The sequence below is a fragment of the Suillus subaureus genome (genome assembly GCF_016647635.1).
Source record: "Suillus subaureus strain MN1 chromosome Unknown BJ212scaffold_17, whole genome shotgun sequence".
Classification (NCBI taxonomy): domain Eukaryota; kingdom Fungi; phylum Basidiomycota; class Agaricomycetes; order Boletales; family Suillaceae; genus Suillus; species Suillus subaureus.
In genome coordinates this window covers 99059-116807 of record NW_024538573.1, presented here as the reverse complement: position 1 = coordinate 116807, position 17749 = coordinate 99059, and the positions used below count along the sequence as shown (strand labels likewise).

General features: G+C 48.2%; 10 protein-coding genes and 1 pseudogene across 11 annotated transcripts; 6 read left to right on the top strand and 5 right to left on the bottom strand.

Annotated features, from left to right (window-relative positions):
* Positions 1 to 130: 130 nt before the first annotated feature.
* Positions 131 to 1015, top strand: BJ212DRAFT_1481010 (uncharacterized protein; the record flags this gene model as incomplete). The annotated part of the gene is made up of 3 exons (XM_041340194.1): positions 131 to 214; positions 269 to 394; positions 443 to 1015. 3 exons carry the CDS (start codon positions 131 to 133, stop codon positions 1013 to 1015), a joined length of 783 nt encoding a protein of 260 aa, XP_041192755.1.
* Positions 1016 to 1489: 474 nt separating this feature from the next.
* BJ212DRAFT_1447015 (uncharacterized protein) lies at positions 1490 to 2735 on the top strand (the record flags this gene model as incomplete). Its single annotated transcript, XM_041338339.1, has 5 exons — positions 1490 to 1516; positions 1576 to 2034; positions 2093 to 2299; positions 2335 to 2463; positions 2526 to 2735. 5 exons carry the CDS (start codon positions 1490 to 1492, stop codon positions 2733 to 2735), a joined length of 1032 nt encoding a protein of 343 aa, XP_041192754.1.
* A 242-nt stretch (positions 2736 to 2977) lies between these two features.
* On the top strand, positions 2978 to 4809 carry BJ212DRAFT_1447014 (phosphomevalonate kinase; the record flags this gene model as incomplete). Its single annotated transcript, XM_041338338.1, has 9 exons — positions 2978 to 3222; positions 3276 to 3432; positions 3482 to 3539; positions 3598 to 3881; positions 3908 to 4067; positions 4123 to 4262; positions 4314 to 4361; positions 4417 to 4543; positions 4598 to 4809. 9 exons carry the CDS (start codon positions 2978 to 2980, stop codon positions 4807 to 4809), a joined length of 1431 nt encoding a protein of 476 aa, XP_041192753.1.
* A 102-nt stretch (positions 4810 to 4911) lies between these two features.
* Positions 4912 to 7056, bottom strand: BJ212DRAFT_1447013 (amino acid transporter; the record flags this gene model as incomplete). The annotated part of the gene is given in 9 exon segments (XM_041338337.1): positions 4912 to 5026; positions 5046 to 5128; positions 5261 to 5311; positions 5363 to 5449; positions 5502 to 6001; positions 6053 to 6079; positions 6130 to 6339; positions 6447 to 6746; positions 6801 to 7056. 9 exon segments carry the CDS (start codon positions 7054 to 7056, stop codon positions 4912 to 4914), a joined length of 1629 nt encoding a protein of 542 aa, XP_041192752.1.
* Positions 7057 to 7154: 98 nt separating this feature from the next.
* BJ212DRAFT_1355628 (uncharacterized protein) lies at positions 7155 to 8979 on the top strand. The gene is made up of 6 exons (XM_041335675.1): positions 7155 to 7793; positions 7852 to 8090; positions 8140 to 8251; positions 8308 to 8379; positions 8433 to 8520; positions 8644 to 8979. Exons 1-5 carry the CDS (start codon positions 7513 to 7515, stop codon positions 8518 to 8520), a joined length of 792 nt encoding a protein of 263 aa, XP_041192751.1. The 5' UTR covers positions 7155 to 7512; the 3' UTR covers positions 8644 to 8979.
* Positions 8980 to 9253: 274 nt separating this feature from the next.
* BJ212DRAFT_1577174 (uncharacterized protein) lies at positions 9254 to 10012 on the bottom strand (the record flags this gene model as incomplete). The annotated part of the gene is made up of 2 exons (XM_041342190.1): positions 9449 to 10012; positions 9254 to 9400 (listed from the first exon to the last, which is right to left on the bottom strand). The coding sequence occupies exons 1-2, from the start codon at positions 9770 to 9772 to the stop codon at positions 9254 to 9256; spliced, it is 471 nt and encodes a 156-aa protein (XP_041192750.1). The 5' UTR covers positions 9773 to 10012.
* A 241-nt stretch (positions 10013 to 10253) lies between these two features.
* On the bottom strand, positions 10254 to 10331 carry BJ212DRAFT_t62 (annotated as a pseudogene). Its single transcript has one exon. The product of its transcript is annotated as a tRNA-OTHER (tRNA).
* A 437-nt stretch (positions 10332 to 10768) lies between these two features.
* On the top strand, positions 10769 to 12730 carry BJ212DRAFT_1481003 (iron hydrogenase; the record flags this gene model as incomplete). Its single annotated transcript, XM_041340193.1, has 5 exons — positions 10769 to 10789; positions 10845 to 10949; positions 11003 to 11139; positions 11197 to 11679; positions 11731 to 12730. 5 exons carry the CDS (start codon positions 10769 to 10771, stop codon positions 12728 to 12730), a joined length of 1746 nt encoding a protein of 581 aa, XP_041192749.1.
* A 226-nt stretch (positions 12731 to 12956) lies between these two features.
* On the bottom strand, positions 12957 to 13438 carry BJ212DRAFT_1447010 (uncharacterized protein; the record flags this gene model as incomplete). Its single annotated transcript, XM_041338336.1, has 5 exons — positions 12957 to 13058; positions 13113 to 13205; positions 13258 to 13269; positions 13332 to 13356; positions 13422 to 13438. 5 exons carry the CDS (start codon positions 13436 to 13438, stop codon positions 12957 to 12959), a joined length of 249 nt encoding a protein of 82 aa, XP_041192748.1.
* A 615-nt stretch (positions 13439 to 14053) lies between these two features.
* On the top strand, positions 14054 to 15499 carry BJ212DRAFT_1481002 (t-SNARE; the record flags this gene model as incomplete). Its single annotated transcript, XM_041340192.1, has 7 exons — positions 14054 to 14247; positions 14300 to 14352; positions 14414 to 14517; positions 14586 to 14769; positions 14844 to 14953; positions 15015 to 15235; positions 15289 to 15499. 7 exons carry the CDS (start codon positions 14054 to 14056, stop codon positions 15497 to 15499), a joined length of 1077 nt encoding a protein of 358 aa, XP_041192747.1.
* Positions 15500 to 17238: 1739 nt separating this feature from the next.
* Positions 17239 to 17551, bottom strand: BJ212DRAFT_202846 (uncharacterized protein). Its single transcript, XM_041342625.1, has one exon. The coding sequence runs from the start codon at positions 17467 to 17469 to the stop codon at positions 17293 to 17295; it is 177 nt and encodes a 58-aa protein (XP_041192746.1). The 5' UTR covers positions 17470 to 17551; the 3' UTR covers positions 17239 to 17292.
* Positions 17552 to 17749: the final 198 nt, after the last annotated feature.

Below are 17749 nucleotides of genomic sequence, written 5' to 3'. Positions count from 1 at the left end.
GACTTCCGCTCATCCGAGTGCTTGTCATCCGACGTTTCCGCTCACACCTTTAAGGACGGCTGCCCGTAGTTATGTTTATTTTAATTCTTCTTCTCAATCATATCGACACACACCAGTACTTGGCATAATCATGCTGGAGAACTTTACAAAGAATATCGTCAAATCATTGTTGCGCTCAGACGCGGGCGAGGATGAGGTTCTGGATAGACAAACGGTGGGTTGTTATATGTTCGGGGGTCGCAATATTCTCATACTCAGTTGTGGCTAGGCTCACATTGAGTCTGGTGGCGCCCACATTCGTCCTGACATTGATAATCACTGGGCGTCTGCCATGGGAGACATCATTCAAGTTTCAGGCTGTAGCTGTATCTGGTGTAGGAGAAATAGTGAATCGGTGAGCGCTCTCATCAAATATGCCTGAGATGTATTAATGTCTGTGTAGGACGGAGACCCGAAGGTGGAAGGGGGACAACTGAGTCAATCTCCACATCCTCGCATCCGCCCACGGAAGGTGCGCGATTCATCAATGGCTACGACAAATGGGATTTTGGAGGTGCTGTATCCTCCATCATATCTTAGCACCCCTCCGGTTCTCGACCCTGAGGCTAGTCCTCCCGCTTACGAGCTGCCACTCACAGTACCTCCAAATACTCCGCGAGTCAAACCACCCCCACTTTTTTCCCCGGGCGGGGACCTCATCCCCTTTACCCCTCGTCTTCCGCAACTCACTCCTGAAGGTGTCCCCACTCCTTCCACGGAGCCTGTGCTATCTTACCACTTGTCCGATGCTCCCCCTGACGTTGCCGTTCCAAGCGCACGATCTCATCGTCGACCATCAACACAAATTAAGCGACAACCAATCACTGGTCTTGGACTGGAGTTTCCTACAGAAGCTGCTAATGTTGAGCCTCCGGCATACAGTCGGTTCGATTCTTCATGGACTCGGTTCCCAGCTGCTTCTGACACGCTGGGACCATATCCGCATATCTCAATTCTTTCCCCGAATCTGGGGTGATTTAGGGGCGGTCTGATATTACATCGTGCTGGCACGAGGACTTGTGTAATCTTAATGCCAAAAACATATCCGATATATTACTCTGTAAGTAGTATGTGGGATGTTGACCCCTATATATCCACTTTTGGCTTATTAGTCATCGTCGATCAACCTGCCACGTGTGATACATTTCGACCCGTGGGCCGTCATCTAACTTACGGATTCCGATAGGTTCACGGACTCGTTAATTCTCCTCTTCATTCTGTGATACCATCAAAATTCGTCTGCACAATGTTAAGTCATCTCGCAAGCACTGTTTCACACTCTGTCAGGCGAATGGCTACGCTGCACAAACCTTCGTTAACAGGAAAAGGTGTGCTAGTCACATCGGACATGGTTTAATTCGTTAACGCGACATTCCAGTCCTACAGGTATGCATCTAATGCATTTCGTCTTATACATGCTTAACGCATGGTATGTCCGTCAGCCATCGTTATGTTGAATATGGGAGGACCTTCGACGGTACGTGAAACGTCGTCTTGTCTGAATTTCTCTCACCACGCCAGACCACTCTCTCACAGGTACCGGAGACCTATGACTTCCTCAAAAACCTGTTCATGGATGGTGACCTGATTCCGTTGCCTTTTCAACGCGTTCTGGCCCCTCTCATTGCCAAGCGGCGGACACCTCAAATCGAGAAGCAGTATGCTGACATTGGTGGTGGTTCTCCCATTCTCAAGTATACAGAGATGCAGGGTGCTGGTATGTGTGAACTACTGGACGAGCTGCACCCAGAGACTGCTCCGCACAAACCTTATGTCGCGTTCCGTTATGCGAACCCGCTGACCCAGGAGACCGCACAGAGGATGAAGGCGGATGGTGTGAAGAGGGCAATTGCATTCACACAGTATCCACAGTACAGCTGTAGTACGACTGGAAGCAGTCTGAACGAACTTTTCAGACGGGGGAGGGCAGGCGAGACGGGAGACATCGAATGGAGCGTGATAGACCGTTGGGGTACTCACCCAGGATTCATCGAGGCACGTTCTTGTTATCTTGTGTGTTTTGCAGGGTGCTGATAATTTCTGTTGATATCAGGCTGTTGCACAAAACATTGAGGCCGCCCTAGCCAAATTTCAACCGTCAACACGCTCAGACGTGGTTATTCTGTTTTCAGCCCACTCATTACCTATGTCGGTAGTGAACCGAGGCGACCCATATGTCCTTGAGGTTTCCGCATCTGTCAACGCCGTTATGGACAGACTCGGCCACTCAAACCCATATCGTCTTGTTTGGCAGTCTCAGGTTGGACCTTCCTGCATGGATGGGAATGCAAACAGGGGAGGCTATCAAAGGGTCTTGCTCGTCTCGGAAAGAAGGAAGCGATTCTAGTCCCTATCGCCTTCACGAGCGATCATATCGAGACGCTCTACGAGTTGGATCTTGAGTATATGAAAGAGGGAAAGGAGGTACGTTGGGCCACAAGCGAATGCTTCAACAACTCACCCATGTGTACTATTTTTTTTCACAGCTGGGGATGGAGCTGCATCGCGCAGAGTCATTGAATGGATCTCCTGTGTTTATCCGTGCGTTGGCAGATATTACGGCACAGCATCTGCGTGATTATTCTGCGAGGACGATTGGGCCCACGAGTGTGCAGATGGGGCTTCGGTGTCCGGGCTGTAAAAATATGACTTGTGGTCAGCAGAAACATTGGTTCGCTCGTGCTGGACGTTCCTAGCCGTTCATTGTTGGCTTACTATGTAGAGCGAATGAAGGCTTCCTAAGCTTCCTAAGGCTATTTCTGATCACGGCTTCACGCTGTCTTCTATCTGCTAAATCACTTGCAGCGGAATCGCGTGATGATTCTGAGGACCAATAAACGCATTTCCCGAATAACCATCAGATCCGAGTACAGCTGCTGACTCAGCGACAAGCCCTTATACTTAACCGTATGATGTCTCTGAATGCGCGAATCACACCATGTCTACTACAACAATCGTATCAGCGCCGGGAAAGGTTCTAGCAGCGGGAGGATATCTTGTCCTCGACCAGCAATATCCAGGGGTAGTGATCTCTACATCTTCGCGATTTTACACTGTTATCCAGGCTTCGTCGGGTTCTGCGAATCAGATCGTGGTCCGATCTCCCCAGTTTTATCAGGCCGAGTGGAGATATATCGTCACCTACAATGCTGAGGGCATTCAGGTAAATCCGCAAGAGGACAGGTAAATGACATTTCTTCGACACCTTGATCACGCCTCACGTATCTCTTGATCAGCATTGGGGGGAAGAATAAGTTTGTTCACCTGGCGCTCCAGCACACCCTAAATCTCGTGTCGGAGATCCATTCTGTAGCCCAAGTGCAAGAGAGGCTCATTCATGGTCTCAATATAGCTGCTGTGGGTGATAACGATTTCTACTCTCAGCGCGCACAAGTAAGCACCCTTGATGTCAGCCATGGCAGAGAAGTAACCGCTGGCACAGCTGGAGTCGTTAGGTTTACCTAGAACGACAAAATCTCTCTCGCAAATCACCCCTTTTTGTCACAACGGCGTGAAACTGACCTGATGTGCACAAAACCGGCATGGGTTCCTCCGCAGCGCTTATCACGTCGCTCGTCTCTGCGCTGCTTCTCCATTTTGCAGCTATAACTGAGACAGATTTTGCCAACCTAGAAGGGGATGGTAGACGCCTCGCCCACAACGCCGCTCAATTTGTACACTGCCTTGCCCAAGGTAAAGTGGGCAGCGGATTTGACGTGTCTTCCGCGGTGTTCGGGAGCCAGATTTACAGGCGATTTGGCCCTGCCGTTTTGAATCCCCTTGATGAAAGGCGAAGTATGTTATGTTTTGGGCATTTCCGCTTCCGGCGTCCTCTGATTCTTGTTAGTTTGCGATAGGTACATTGAAGAGTGTTCTGAACTCCAGTGCCTGGGACTACAGTTTCCGGCCGATCCAACTCCCCCCGTTGACAAGACTGGTACTGGCAGACGTTGAAGCAGGAAGTGATACTCCTTCTTTGGTCGGTAAGGTGTTAAAATGGAGAGGACATGAAGACAGCTGTGAAACAGGTACGCAGTAGTTGTAAAAGCCAGTCAGATGCCTCGTTCTTATCGTCTCATGCAGCGAAGGATCTATGGATGCAGATTGATGAATCGAACCAATCTCTAGCACGGCAATTGGATGCCCTTTCGCAGTTGTATATTCAGAACAAAGATGTATACGAAGAGACCATCAGGCAACTTGCTTCTCTGCCTGCACAGGAAGTGAGTAGGCTTCCTTTTCTTGTAGTCTTTGTTCCTCATTGTATATTGCAGTGGGAGAGTATCTCCAAAGCGTTTTATGATTTGCATCAAACTACCCAGGTAAGGGAAGTTCCTAACCATCACGCATCAAGTTGAACGCACCCTTTCTATCTAGCAAATACGTAACCTCATGCGGAGAATGGGCGACCTTGCTGGCGTTGAAATTGAGCCTGAGCAACAAACCCACCTACTTGACCAATCGATCGAGCAGGCAGGCGTGGTTGGTGGTGGTGTTCCAGGTGGTCAGTTATGTTTCTTCGGGAGTTGGACTATATCTTAATCTGAGAACAACGCAGCCGGCGGATATGATGCCATATGGCTGCTAATCTGCAGCCCGCCAAGTCTTCCGGACGAGCAACAACCCCTGTGCCGAGTTGAATCCGTATGGAGCACCTTCAATGAATCCAACGTGACCCCTCTTCTTGCTCAGGAAAGCGTCGCCAAAGGTGCTCGCGTTGTGCAGCTCGACGAAATACCAGGGCTCAGGGAAGCAATTCAGCGGCGATGATCCATTCTCAATAGATGTCCTTATCCCAGTGTCCGATCCGCGCATTATTCACTACTCTAGATGTATGAATGTGCAAGCCTGTGACTGTATTAAAAATGAAGATCATGCCATACACATCTTTGGTTCGCCCAGGGGCATGTACGCTCTTTGGATCACCTGAAGGAGGGATACGGTCATTACAGCCACCCCAAATGCAAGGCAGGCTTGCGGCAGGAAGCTTCGCGCGGGAGTGCCACGGAACGTGTGGGTCGGTCAGTTTTAGGTAGCATGCAGCAGGAAATATGTACGCAAGCGCTGTGGCTGAGACACCGCCGGTAATCTCCAGCGTGACGCCCAGATCACAGGTGATCAATGAGACTGGTTCAGGACCTGCATTAGTTCCAGCTATGGTGATTGGCATAACGACTCACGAAGCATCGATGAGAAGAGGATGGTAGGTGGTGAAGAATACATGTCGCTGAAGATTATAGCTTTCGTGCGAGAAGAAGTATTGTTCGATTACCTGAAACGGTTGAGCTGAATTTTATCCTGGATTTGCATACCATCAATTTACTTCTCTGCAGACAAACAGTTCCAAGGGCAACGTCGTAAACATATTCAGCCCGAAGCAGAAACGGGCGACATTGATCAACGCATCGTTCTGTTCCACGTGTGTCAGATGTCAAGCATCTAAAAATTAGAAGAATGCTCACCCCGGAGAAGTTATTCAATATATTCCCCTGAGTTCTATCTGTAAAAACCCAGAAACCTGATATAGCCAAAGTACAGCACGCCACGAGTGAGATGATCGTGGATATATGCGTCACTTGAGCGAACCGATCTAGGGTGGGGGTCTTCAAGCTCCCGTAGATGAGTAAAGAATTATGATGGCACACAAATGCAAAGCTCATAACGCCAATGGCCTGGAAGACCCCTGGGCCCACCACGGTGAGGCGTTTCGATGGATCCCCCTTGAGATCTGGCGACACGTGCGATCCTTCAATCAGTACTGCTGAAACGATGACGAGCATGCTGAGCAATGCAAGCCCGGATGCACGTGAAAGCTTGTGGATGTCGCGGTAGAGTGACAATGGATAAGAAACACAGGTTGTGCACAGGGTGATGACGAATTGGCGGTTGGTGAGGAGTGAGAGAACAGGTATTGTGTGCAAAGTGGGAAATATTGAACGAATGACATGGGGTATCGTATCTCCTGGGGAAATTTTAAGGTATGAATATAATACACTAGAAACCCTGCACATACCAATGATAATACCAAACGCGCACATGCCTGAAGGAATATCGATCGTAAATACAGCGATATAGATATTAATTACTCACCACCAAAAGCAAATGAGAACTGGAAGAATGAAACGGCTGCACGACCACTGGGGCCAAAACAACTGTTCATGACTTCGATGTAGGAGGTTCTGCCACTGAGCTTAGCGTTGATGACAACCAATCGGATAGTCCAATCGGTAACGGCGCAAAGAACAACCAGAAGAACGATGCCAAAAAAGAAGCCTGCTTGACTGACCGCGTACGGCAAACCTACCACATTATTAGCCAAATCTGTTGCTGAAACTGCAACCCGACAAACCAATAATTCCTGTCATCCATTGTCAGTAGTTTGGGCATATAAGCAACTAGAAGTTTACCAGCTCCGAGGATTGAATTTGCCATATTGGCAACCGAGTTCAGTAGACCTCCACCTGACCACTGTTTTTCAGCGAGGTTGTCAAGGTCTACGTTTCTAAGTCCCTCTCCATCCTCCGCACTATCTGCTTCGTACATAGGAATGGTCGTGTCTGGCGTTCTCCTTGCCGCAGAAGCATCCATGAGACCAACCAGTAAAGGCATAGTACGTTCTCGTCGTGGAGCCCCTCGAGAGCGCCTTTGCTCGCGCTGGATATCAGCTAGTGAAGCATCATCAAAGTCGTCCGAGTCCAGTTCATATTCTATACGGGCACTGATAAGATGCGTTGGATGATGAGCATAAAGATAGTACGCACCCGCCTCTCGGCTCTGTATTGTAGACCGTAAAGGTGGACCAATGACCTGTACTTCTTCCTGAAATCTGACACTGTGTTCTGTCCTCCGCGCAGACGGCCAGGGCTCTGCACTACTGCTTTCCGAGTCCTCGTCGTCCACTGAAAAGACAAGTTGGTTTGAATCCGCTGAAACATCCTCGTGTGAAGCATTCAGCAGAGGCTGCCTAGCCTCTCCGTCTGCTGCTGCCTCTCTTGCTCTTGAGTTTGCCGCAAACATCTGGCACTGTCCATAAACCAACTGAAGAAATTACCGCGAAATGTGTTAGTAAGTTACAAGTTTAATGCAGAGGTGATTCTAGTGACAACGAATGATGAATGATGTGTTTATTTGGCCAATTACTAATAGCCTCAACTAGTACGGGTAACAAGCACAGGTTTACTGGGTACGGCAATGCAAATAAGTATGCAAGTAGTACTATCGTTAAAAAAAATCAGTTGCCGCGATGAACTTCGACATGCACAGACTCGCAGTTGCCAAGAATCGCACCGCAGACATGGTTGAAGGGCGGTCACGTGATACGGTCCAAGCCAACGCGTGGTCTTGGCATTGCACATTATCATCGTCAAGCCCTCGGCGACTGGTCACCTTTGCTAGTGGTAACTAGTAAGTTCCTAACAACCCCCCTCGTCCAGGCCGGAGCCGTCAAACACAGGTTTAACTGTGATCATTGACATGCTCACTATTCTGTTACTTACACTTTTTTTTCTCTGGTTATTGGACACTCACTGTGTCTCAGCGGCTGGCCAAATTCCTCTCACATCGGTAGCCGCGTCCTTCTCGTTAACCACAAGTACCGTGATACCTTTTCCTTCCGCTACTCAAAGCGCATCCGATGCATCGTCGTTCATTACATCCCAATGGTCATTAAGCAAAGGACACATTCAGAACGGTGGTAGCAACGTTGCCTTCGTGGACGATCCCTTCCCCAACTCACCGGCTCCTGGTGCGACCGTGTCAAATACTTCTGGGCCTGTCTTACAAGTGACCTTATGCTGCTGATACCTACGGAAGTACAGATTCTGGTGCTCAATGGTACTCGCTTTGGAATACAACAGATGGATCTCAATTTCAGAGCATGTTGCTCTCCTACGAGCTTGCATTTGATTCCAATTTCAACTGGGTCCAAGGGGGAAAACTTCCTGGGCTTAGAGGCGGTCCCGATGTCAATAATTGCTCTGGCGGAGCGGAACCGAATGGCACTAATTGTTTCAGCACCAGGCTCATGTGGCGAAAATATGCGCAAGGGGAAGGTATAAACGTAGTCATACTCTCGTATCAGCACTGAACTCTTGCGTGTAGTTTATGGATACATGTTGACTCCTAACAACATGTGTTCAGATAGCAACTTCATTTGCAACTCTGATTACGGAGTAAGCATCGACCGAGGATCATTTGGCTTCGAAACTGGACAGTGTGTACTTCTCAAGACCATTTATCCTGACATACTCGCTGAAAACTGGATGGCAGCTGGAGCCGTATCACAATTCTTGTCCAACTGAACAATGATTCTCCCATTGCGAATGGCAACATTGTTTTATAGTAAGTAGCGTATCATTTAGGCAGCCCTGATGTAAAGTTCGTCATCGCCGTAGCTTTAATGACGTTCAAGCGCTATCACAACAAAACTTATACTTCAGGACAGTCAACGATTTCGCCATTGGGGGATTGTACTTCTCGTAAGTCGCGTTCTTCTGTGAATCGCAATGCACGGCTACTGACCTCATGAATATGTAGGACGTTCTTTGGAGGTTGGTTTTGAGTATATTTGTCAGATTTCCATTGAAGGATAACTCTTTTTCACAGGGGACGACTCCAGCTGGGCAACACCCCAAACGGTTCATACTTATTATCGCAATATACAGATGTGGGGCAGTTCCTCTCCATCTTTACTTTCTGGACAAACAGTCAATGCTGCACTATCCTCACGTTGCAGGTTTGGAAGCATGGGATGGACGTTGTCTACATCTGTTCTTCTCACTCTTTTCATTTATCTATAATGTGGACATTTGCCTGCACGGACATTCGTACATCACCTCAGTTGTATTATCCCATTTCTGTCGTATTATCTCGCTGTTACGTGCATTTGGAGCATCAAAGGACAAGTTACCAACATATCACACCAACGAGGTAAACCCTGCATGGATGGCAGGGATGAGTCGATCAGAAATGAAAGAGACGGCAGTCCGTTGTCTGTCAAGTACATACTAGTATGTAAAAACAAAACAAAAGACCATTACATAGGGATGTTGCGTCATCGGGATTCGGTCGTAGGGGATCGAAGATTACAGATATGTAAGGTGGCGCATAGAGATCGTGTGTGTGCGACCTGCGGCCTTCAACCTCATGTGCAGTGAAGTTCCAAGTCGTAGAGGATCTCTGGAGTCGTGTTGTGAGCTGTGGGTTTATGAAGGTGTCAGTCTTGAAGAGTGTTGATCGGCTTTCCTGGAAAGGGCATCTTCTGGTGCGAAAGCTGTGCCAGGGCAGCCCAACGGCCGACGAGGGATGCCTGGTGGACGACGATATCGGAATAGAATAGGTTGCCAGAACAATTGCTATCGTCCTACAGAGATTCAAACATTAAGCGAACAAGCTTAGTACGACTTCATACTTCGCGGAAAGTGCACTTGTCATTCGAGTCAGAGCACTGAGGGACGAGGGTAGCGCCAGAATCGATCAAGAGGCGCTTCGGCTTCTGAACCGGCGAAGTTGGCAGTAGTAGTGTGCAGGGTTTGAAATATGTAAACGGCGAAGCGCTGCAGGATTCGGTTGCGATTGGAATCAATGAAAATGATGCAGATGCAGTACTAGAGAAATCAATCACATTATTGCTGGTGAGAGGTATTCTGGGCTCGGCCAAATCATGCTTCGGACTGCATGGTGCAGAATGTGGTAAAGCAAGATTTGGTGGAGGGGATGTGGAGATATCGGCCATATTGTCGCTAGCGAAAGGTTGTGAGTTGGGGGCGTGTTCCTGATTGAAATCGCCGCTGAGAAAATTCCGCGGCTCAGATGGAGGCAAGAACGAGGATTGCCATCGAGAGGCAGAGATTCGATTTTGATGAGGCGAGGCTGATGGTGATGATGGCGACACGCTCCGCTTCGTGAATGACCTGAGCTGCGTGGTCCACCAACAGCTTGCAATTTTTGCCTGAAGAATGAGGCAGTGACGTATCAAGCGATAGCGACTCAGCCTGAGGTGGCGCGGTTAAAGACAGAGATAAATGTCATATTTGGAGATTCAGATGCATGCAGGTATGTTGGTCGCAAAACGATGGAGCTCAGAAAGATATACTTCTGGCGCACTCGACGCGTGAAGTCACATGTTTGAAAATTGATTCAGCATGGTGCAGTGTGATGCAGTGTCTATAAGTAGCCAAGATCAGCGACCTCCGAGGATCTATACACCGCAAAAATGTGATCAGCAGGTTTCGAACCAACTCCAAGAGAAACAGATTTTGAATCTGTTATGGTAACCACTTGGCCAAGACCAGCTACATAGACCTCTGAGGAAACCATCCGTGCATGAGTCAATATCAAGGCATGCTCTGATAGAGAAAAAACTTGTCATTCGGCAGGTTTCAAACCTGAGCAGTCGAAGAGAAACAGACTTCGATTCTGTCGTGGTAACCACTTGGCTAAGACCCGTTTAAATGATGCTCTGAGGAAGCCATCCATGAGTGAATGTCAAGGTGTGTTCCGACAGAAAAAAGCCTTGTCATTCGGCAGGTTTCGAACCTGCACATACCAAGAGAAACAGATTTCAATTCTGTCGTGGTAACCACTTTGGCCAGTACGCTTGAGATGAACCTCCGAAGAGCTGATCAAGGTCTAGCACAAGCTTTTCCATGATTACGTGATACACTGTACTAGTAGTGATTTGTCATTTGTCGATATCCGATGGTCCTTGTATACTCTCCATTCATCTTGAATGGCGTTCTCTGGAGCTCTTGTGCGTGTTCACCAGTATCTGAAACTATGCAATCCGTCTGATTTACGCAGAGCAGACCTTGACTGATCTTAATGACTTCCTAACCCCATCTCAAGCATGTATCAAACCCGTTGAGCAGGTGAACGAGCCGCAGGATATCGCTGAGCCTGGTACCGCTACAGTGTGTTATACAGCCAGTTACATGTCAAGGATCAGACTAAGTATTGATTTCAGACCGAAATTGTGATAGACTCCAGTGGATTATACTACGAGGTCTCGGCAACCGGCGCATCCACTAATGTATCTTCCAAGGGCGCAGGGCGAAAGCTGCAGCAGGCTCAGATCAGCTTAAACGATTGTCTTGCTTGCAGGTCTGTAGTTCCTTTCAGACCTATCGAAAGACTGCTGACCATATTCCCGAAATACAGCGGTTGTATTACGTCGGCCGAATCTGTATTGATCACGCTACAGTCCCACACGGAGGTCCTTAACTTCTTGGACTCCATTCCTCCCGTTTCCACGCCAGGTCACAAGATTCCTGTGCTCTCAATAGCGCCACAAAGCCTCGCGTCACTCGCAGCCTCCCTTTCGTCATCATCCGGTTCCCCCGTGAGTCTCCGACAAATACTGAGAAGAGTGCGAGCATTTTCTACACGAATACTTGGGTTCGAGCATGTTTACGACACTACGTTTGCTCGACATATTGCTTTGCTTGAGCACACGCAAGAATTTTTTGAGCGGAAGAAGGGAAACGGAAAACTTCCGATGCTAGCGAGTGCCTGTCCGGGATGGATATGTTATGCTGAGAAAGCACACTCCGAAATGTTACCTTTTATCGCTAGGACGAAGAGTCCGCAGCAGGTGATGGGAACTCTGGTCAAGTCGTGGTTTGGAAATCGCTGGGGAGTGCAGTAAGTCTCAGTCGCTTCGATTTTATTGCGTTGATTTATTTTGTGTGATAGACCGGATCAAATTTACCACGTGTCAGTTATGCCGTGCTATGACAAGAAGCTCGAGGCTTCTCGGCAGGATTTCTACAACGACCTGTATTCGACTCGGGATGTGGACTGCGTAATCACGACAGGGGAGCTCGAGCTTATGATGCGCGACAAAGGCTGGGATCTTTCACAGCCAGTAGAGAACGAAGATATCCCTGATTTCGACGCTGAAATCCCTGAGCTCTTATCACACCCTGGAACTAGCTCTGGATCTTACTTGCACTCTCTCATCAATTCTATCACTACAAGCCACACGTCTCCTGTGGACCTTACCATAAAATCCATCCGTACATCTGATTACGAAGAATTCACTCTTCGCACTCGGGACACCGGCGAGGTGCTTTTCAAAGGCGCAAAATGCTACGGTTTCCGTAATCTCCAGAACGTCGTGCGCAAGGTAGGTCGTGAGGCTGGGGTGCAAGTTGGGAGGGGTGCCGCTGGAAGGTTGGTTGGGATGCGTGCAAAGAAGCGTGGTGGGGAGGATGAGAAGGGGTATGACTATGTCGAAGTCATGGCATGTCCGGGCGGGTGTGTCAATGGTGGTGGGCAGTTGAAACCCATTGCACAGGCGGCAGGGCAGAAAGAGGACGAAGAAGGGTTTACGAGGAACTGGGAGGAGAGTGGTGTCCAGATGCTAGTGCCAGGGGAAGATAGTGCGATGCAAGGCGTCAAATGGGGAAACAAGGAGTGGACCAAGGAAGTTGAAAGGGTGTATTGGCATGACTTGCCTACACCACCTCCATCACCGAGACCTCATGATCGGGATCTTGAAAACCCGTTCGTTTGCGCAGACCGTCTTGCCGCTCAGGTCAAGATCGATCTTTGTCACCCCACAGACGGAAGTTTGCATGAAAATTGGGCTTCTATCATGGACGAAGGAGCAGAGACACAACGTCGTGAATTGTTTCGTACTCAGTATCGGGCTGTTGAAAGCGAGGTAGTTGGACTCGCTGTGAAATGGTGATATACGTGTATGTCGTTTCACTCTGCGTGACAACAGAAAACAGTGACTAGATAGATAATGCGTAAGTAAAATATGCGACAAACAAGCCTAGAACTACAAATTGACACAGCAGAGTGGTGTGCAAAGCAAGGCGTGACTAGAGTGATAATTATTAGAATAAAAGGGCATTATAGACGTTTTCTCGATAGATGTGACGAAGAAGCCGGGGCTGTCGGAACCATCAAGGTTAACGACGTTGGCAGGCTCCATCCTTGAACCAGTATTGACATGAAACACAGTAATCGGCTGTTCGTTGGGTGATAGTTTCTCTTGCATCGGGACCGAAGTACTTGGTGTACGATTGAGCGCTGGACTATGAGGTTGAGTGTGCAGTAACACTCACCCGTTCACAATGACAATCAGGACAATTCCTTGGATGATATACGGAGTGGATGCAATATTGGTTGTAGCAATCGATCTTCTTCAGTTTGCGCGTCTAAAAGAAGGTCAAAAATAGTTCTGGTACTATGAAAACGTTGATCACGCACCACCTTGTAATGCTAACCGAAGCATGGCTGAGAATGCGTGGATTCTTGACGAGAATGTAGCGTGAGACACTTACCCCGCATCCAAATTTTGTTCCTTCGCTAGAAAAAAGGGTCTGAATCAGCAAGGTTCTTGCCAAGGCCTAGACCAGCTACTGGACACGCACGTTTCCAGATTGCACATTTCGAGTGACAGGTTGAAGGGGCACCGGCGAACTGTTTGCTGTGTGCGAAAAAAAGAAATTATTCTGGGGCATTAAATTGGAGGACGGAACAGCATACCGGTGTGGGGTAGGCTTAATAGGCCGAAGGCAGTAACTGCGGAGGGCAAATAGTAGGATTTGGAAGAGAGACGAGTGGAGCTGAAGAATGGGGGTGAAAGAAATGAGGGGGGGGGAACTTTATAAGAGTTTGAATAGGTGGAAGGGACTGGGGGTTGTAACCGATGACAGGGAGGACTAATCACAAGACCATTAACTTAAGGAGCGATCGGACACGATGTGATAACAATCGCAGTAAGAAGCCGGCCTTTTGATGAGACGGGAAGCAAGCGGAAGCGGGTTTAAAAACTGATTGATGCAAGAAGCTTAACAGAGAAATGTACGGTCAACCTGCAGGCCGAGTGCGGGGTTACATGCAGGATCATTACTCCGGGTTCCGACACTGGAATGGAATTTCTATTAGCCGATGACATAAACAGTAAGTGAATAGACTTTAAGCCATATTTTATTTATATATATTTGTACAAGAAATAATAGTACAAACAACGCCATACATTCCGCAGCCAACTTACTCTGGGATGTCGACTGCAAGCTCGCCAACGACGCGTTCAAGGACCCTACTTTTTATTTCATTTCGCGATTCAAGAGCACCCTCGACACGTTTCTCCCGTTTACACTCATCCTATTCCGATGAACCATACCGTGCTGAAGATGAAAATGAAACACTCATACATCCAAGTTCCGTACATCTCGCTGAGTTGCCTCCCAAATGGTACGTTTTGTTCCGTGGAGTTTCAGATAACCTTGAATCACCTGCAATAAAGGGTCGATCTTTCTGAACAAGTAGAAGAGATCTTGGGCGGCACACAGGCTAAAAGTGTGTTCCTGGTCTGTCTGCTTGTGGCTTCAATGACATCATCTCCGTCCTTTTACCTTAGTTATCACTTTGGAAAAACTTCATGCAAAGCATGTTCTCCCCGGCTTTGCGGACCGGACGGCAGAGGAGCGGGAAATCGAAGCGGCGACCACCGAAATAACCAAAGTACATCCTCCGTGGACTCGTGTCCATATCGTACTTACGGTCGTTCCTTTCTTTCCTCTCGTGGATAGGATTTTCGACGATGCCATACTTTGATTCAACGTATCGGTACTGAACAGGCTCACTCATTCCCCCCTTCCACTCAGAAAACTCAGTTTGAAATCCTCGCGGCCAAAAACGTGCAACGAGGCCTAGCCGCGAGGGTCCAAGAACTCAGCTCAACGTTCCGCAAGAAACAGCGTGTCTATATGGAACGTAAGTATTTCCTCCTTGCCCATCAAGTCGACGGGAACCGATCATTTCTATGACCGCACTTCCGCCTTCATTAGGTCTACAAGGGCACGCGATTAAGAATCAAGATCTCCTGATTGCGTCTGGGACTATTTCTTCAAGAGGATCCGAGGGCTTGACTGCTGTTGACGAAGACGTAGAAGCTGCGGTGAGCAACAATCAATGTCCATGTCTCTTGCATAGCTAAATCGTTATTCCTCCCCGTGCAGCAAGCTCAGATTCTAGATAACATACAAGATCACGATCTCCGTGTCCGCGACCGGGAGTTGACGGAAATTGCAAACTCGATAGCTTCTCTAGCGGAATTATTCAAGGATTTGTCTATCCTTGTGATAGATCAAGGAACTCTTCTTGACAGTATTGAGTATAACATTGAACAAACTTCGGTAGAAATGGCCGAAGCTGTGAAAGAGTTAAACCATGCAACGCGGTGAGCCATGTATATCCGCAATCATCGTAGCGCGCTGACACACTCTCTTACAGATACCAGAAGAACACGGGCCGTCGGAAACTCATCTTCCTTCTCCTATTGATCATTTTTGGGTTAATCGTTGTCCTGATTTTCAAACCTCGTCGGTCATCCTCTTTAGGTTCTCCATCTGCTCAAGATTCAATTACCTCCACGGATACTTTGGTCTCACGTTACTTTCATGCACGGACACCCCCTAGCCTTTACGTACCGAATAATACTTGATTGAGGGTCTAGTTACCCTGAACGGCATGATTTGTGTGGACAGTCTGTATCAGCCATTCTATAAAGCATCAAAAGGTTGCGGACACATCCTCTCATCCAGTACTGCACGTCAGCTTATGTTAAAACTTGCCCCTTTCGTGCAAAGCCTACCATAGCCCCTGACGTCACGTTTCACTTGGCTACCACGAGGTCTCGCCAATTTGAGCACTTGGCCCTCATCGATATGAGATCAGTAGCGTTTTTGGTGAGGCTACGTGCCTTGTCTCTGCTAACTCTTACTCTCCAACACATTTGAATTCTTAATAGGTAATGCTGCACCGAGCATCTGGGAAGGCACTGTCGTTCATGTTCAAACTAACCACCTATTGCAAGTCGAAGACGTGGCCCTGACCTTTTTTACTCTATGCAGATGGTACGTGTAAGGTGCATTGTCCGCAGGGATCAATAGCTATGCTTGATTACATCAGGGTCACAGGTCCTTGTGCTCTTCTCTTGCGACCATCACACATGTCCGATGACAGATCCAACCTATCTCCCAGCCCTAACTCAGCAGAGCAACACGAACGCTGTCACCGCATAAACCAACCAACAAGCTAGATCGTCTTTGACAGAAGTAGCAAGGCTTCCTTACCTCGAGCGCCTAGACAAGAGCATCGATCACTATCTGACATTTGTGCATGACTTTTTGTGCTCTGATTCGACATGGATAGTTTCTATATTCCCCTCTGCATCGTGAGTACCATGCCACCGGCTTCTGATCTATGTTGCTGCCCCTGATGCTCCCGATCCATGCACACAGAATAGGCAGAGCGCAATAGAACGCAAAGGAAATTGTGTCCCGTCGATGGTTTTGACATTTGATACTTTGAATGTCCGACATGTCACACTCTCTTGATCCAAAAGTGGTTAAGGTGTCAATAAGAGGGTCGCAAGAGGTGTTGTTGCGACAAGATCGTGCAACTTGAAGAGGGCGTATACTCGCCTTGCGCCCTCTGAGCAGGATATCGTACTGCTTGGCTTTTATCAGTGTCACATTCTGCATTCTCATTGCAGTGATTAGAAGATACGCAAGATATTTGCTTGCGCCGGTGGTCCGGGGGTGGATTATCAAGTTCCAGAACTGATTCCTCGGGATTGAATGTGCGCACGGAGATGAGATCGAACTATATCAAGAAATCGGGAGAGCAATTGGTCCCGGAAGCTGAGGATCATTTCCACAAAGCGCGGGTTACTCAGATCTATGACGGTGTCACAGGTTCACCATGCTCACTAGGCGCTGAAGCACTTTCTCCACCAAGATCCGTTCATTGTGCCGTCACTGTAGACTCGTCGGACGAGTCTATCCGCAATATTCACATGTCAACGAATGACGACGATACAAATACAGACTGCGAATTCGACGCAATAGATCCGCGGCAAGTGCATCATGTGGGTCCGCCCTCAACCCAGAGGAGATAGACGACTGTCTGTAGAGGACGCGCTTGATCTATCAGCCGGCGGCGATCAAGATAAACCAGATCTAACAGTGTCTGACAATCCGGTGGCCGAGACAATTATGGCTCAAGTTACCTCCGAGTCGAGGTCATTCTTGTCACCTACTCAAGACAGCAGGATTCGATGTCATCCCCTTCACCCCGGTCCCGAATTTCAATTTTTCAATTGTTTCAAGCCAAGGCTTGTGTGGTGACCGGTGACGACTGTGTCGCCGGCGCTCGCCGCTCATTATTTTGAAAGTCCGTCTGATCATTTCGTAAGTTAACGTATAATTCACGTATTTCGTACATCATATAGCATCATACTAAGGACTTCCCAGTTGAATACCGGGTGCACATAGGCAGCTGTATCATAGCAAGGGGTACTAGCCTAGTAGCTTCAAACAGGTCGACCGTGTTTGATACAGCACTTCCAGCCTTCGAAATAAATCTCCCGATGCCATGATTTCTTCTATAATTGGGGCTAGGCTGTTTCATAACCCCCAAACTGCGTACAATTCATTTACTGCTGGACAATCAAACTATGTAAGTGATACGGTGCTTGACAACAACTTGATAATAACAACGCTTCTTTCTGACGGACACATGCACACATGATTATCTCAGGCGCTATGGATTAGCGCAAGCTGCGTAGTCTTCTGTCACCACATGACGACGTGCCCTTGCCCGAACTCCACATTCTCTACGGTCCGACGTACCCATATGTCCTCTAGGCTCTCACCGCTCTTGCAAATCAAGTTTCTGTCGCGTCCCACGC

Bases quoted from the DNA above. Each gene is read 5' to 3' on its own strand.
- BJ212DRAFT_202846 (XM_041342625.1), bottom strand. From the start codon at position 17,469: ATGAAACAGCCTAGCCCCAATTATAGAAGAAATCATGGCATCGGGAGA.
- BJ212DRAFT_1355628 (XM_041335675.1), top strand. From the start codon at position 7,513: ATGCTCACTATTCTGTTACTTACACTTTTTTTTCTCTGGTTATTGGAC. The intron at 7,794-7,851 runs GTCAAATACTTC...TACCTACGGAAG, and splicing joins CCGGCTCCTGGTGCGACCGT to TACAGATTCTGGTGCTCAAT. The intron at 8,091-8,139 runs GTATAAACGTAG...TCTTGCGTGTAG, and splicing joins AAAATATGCGCAAGGGGAAG to TTTATGGATACATGTTGACT.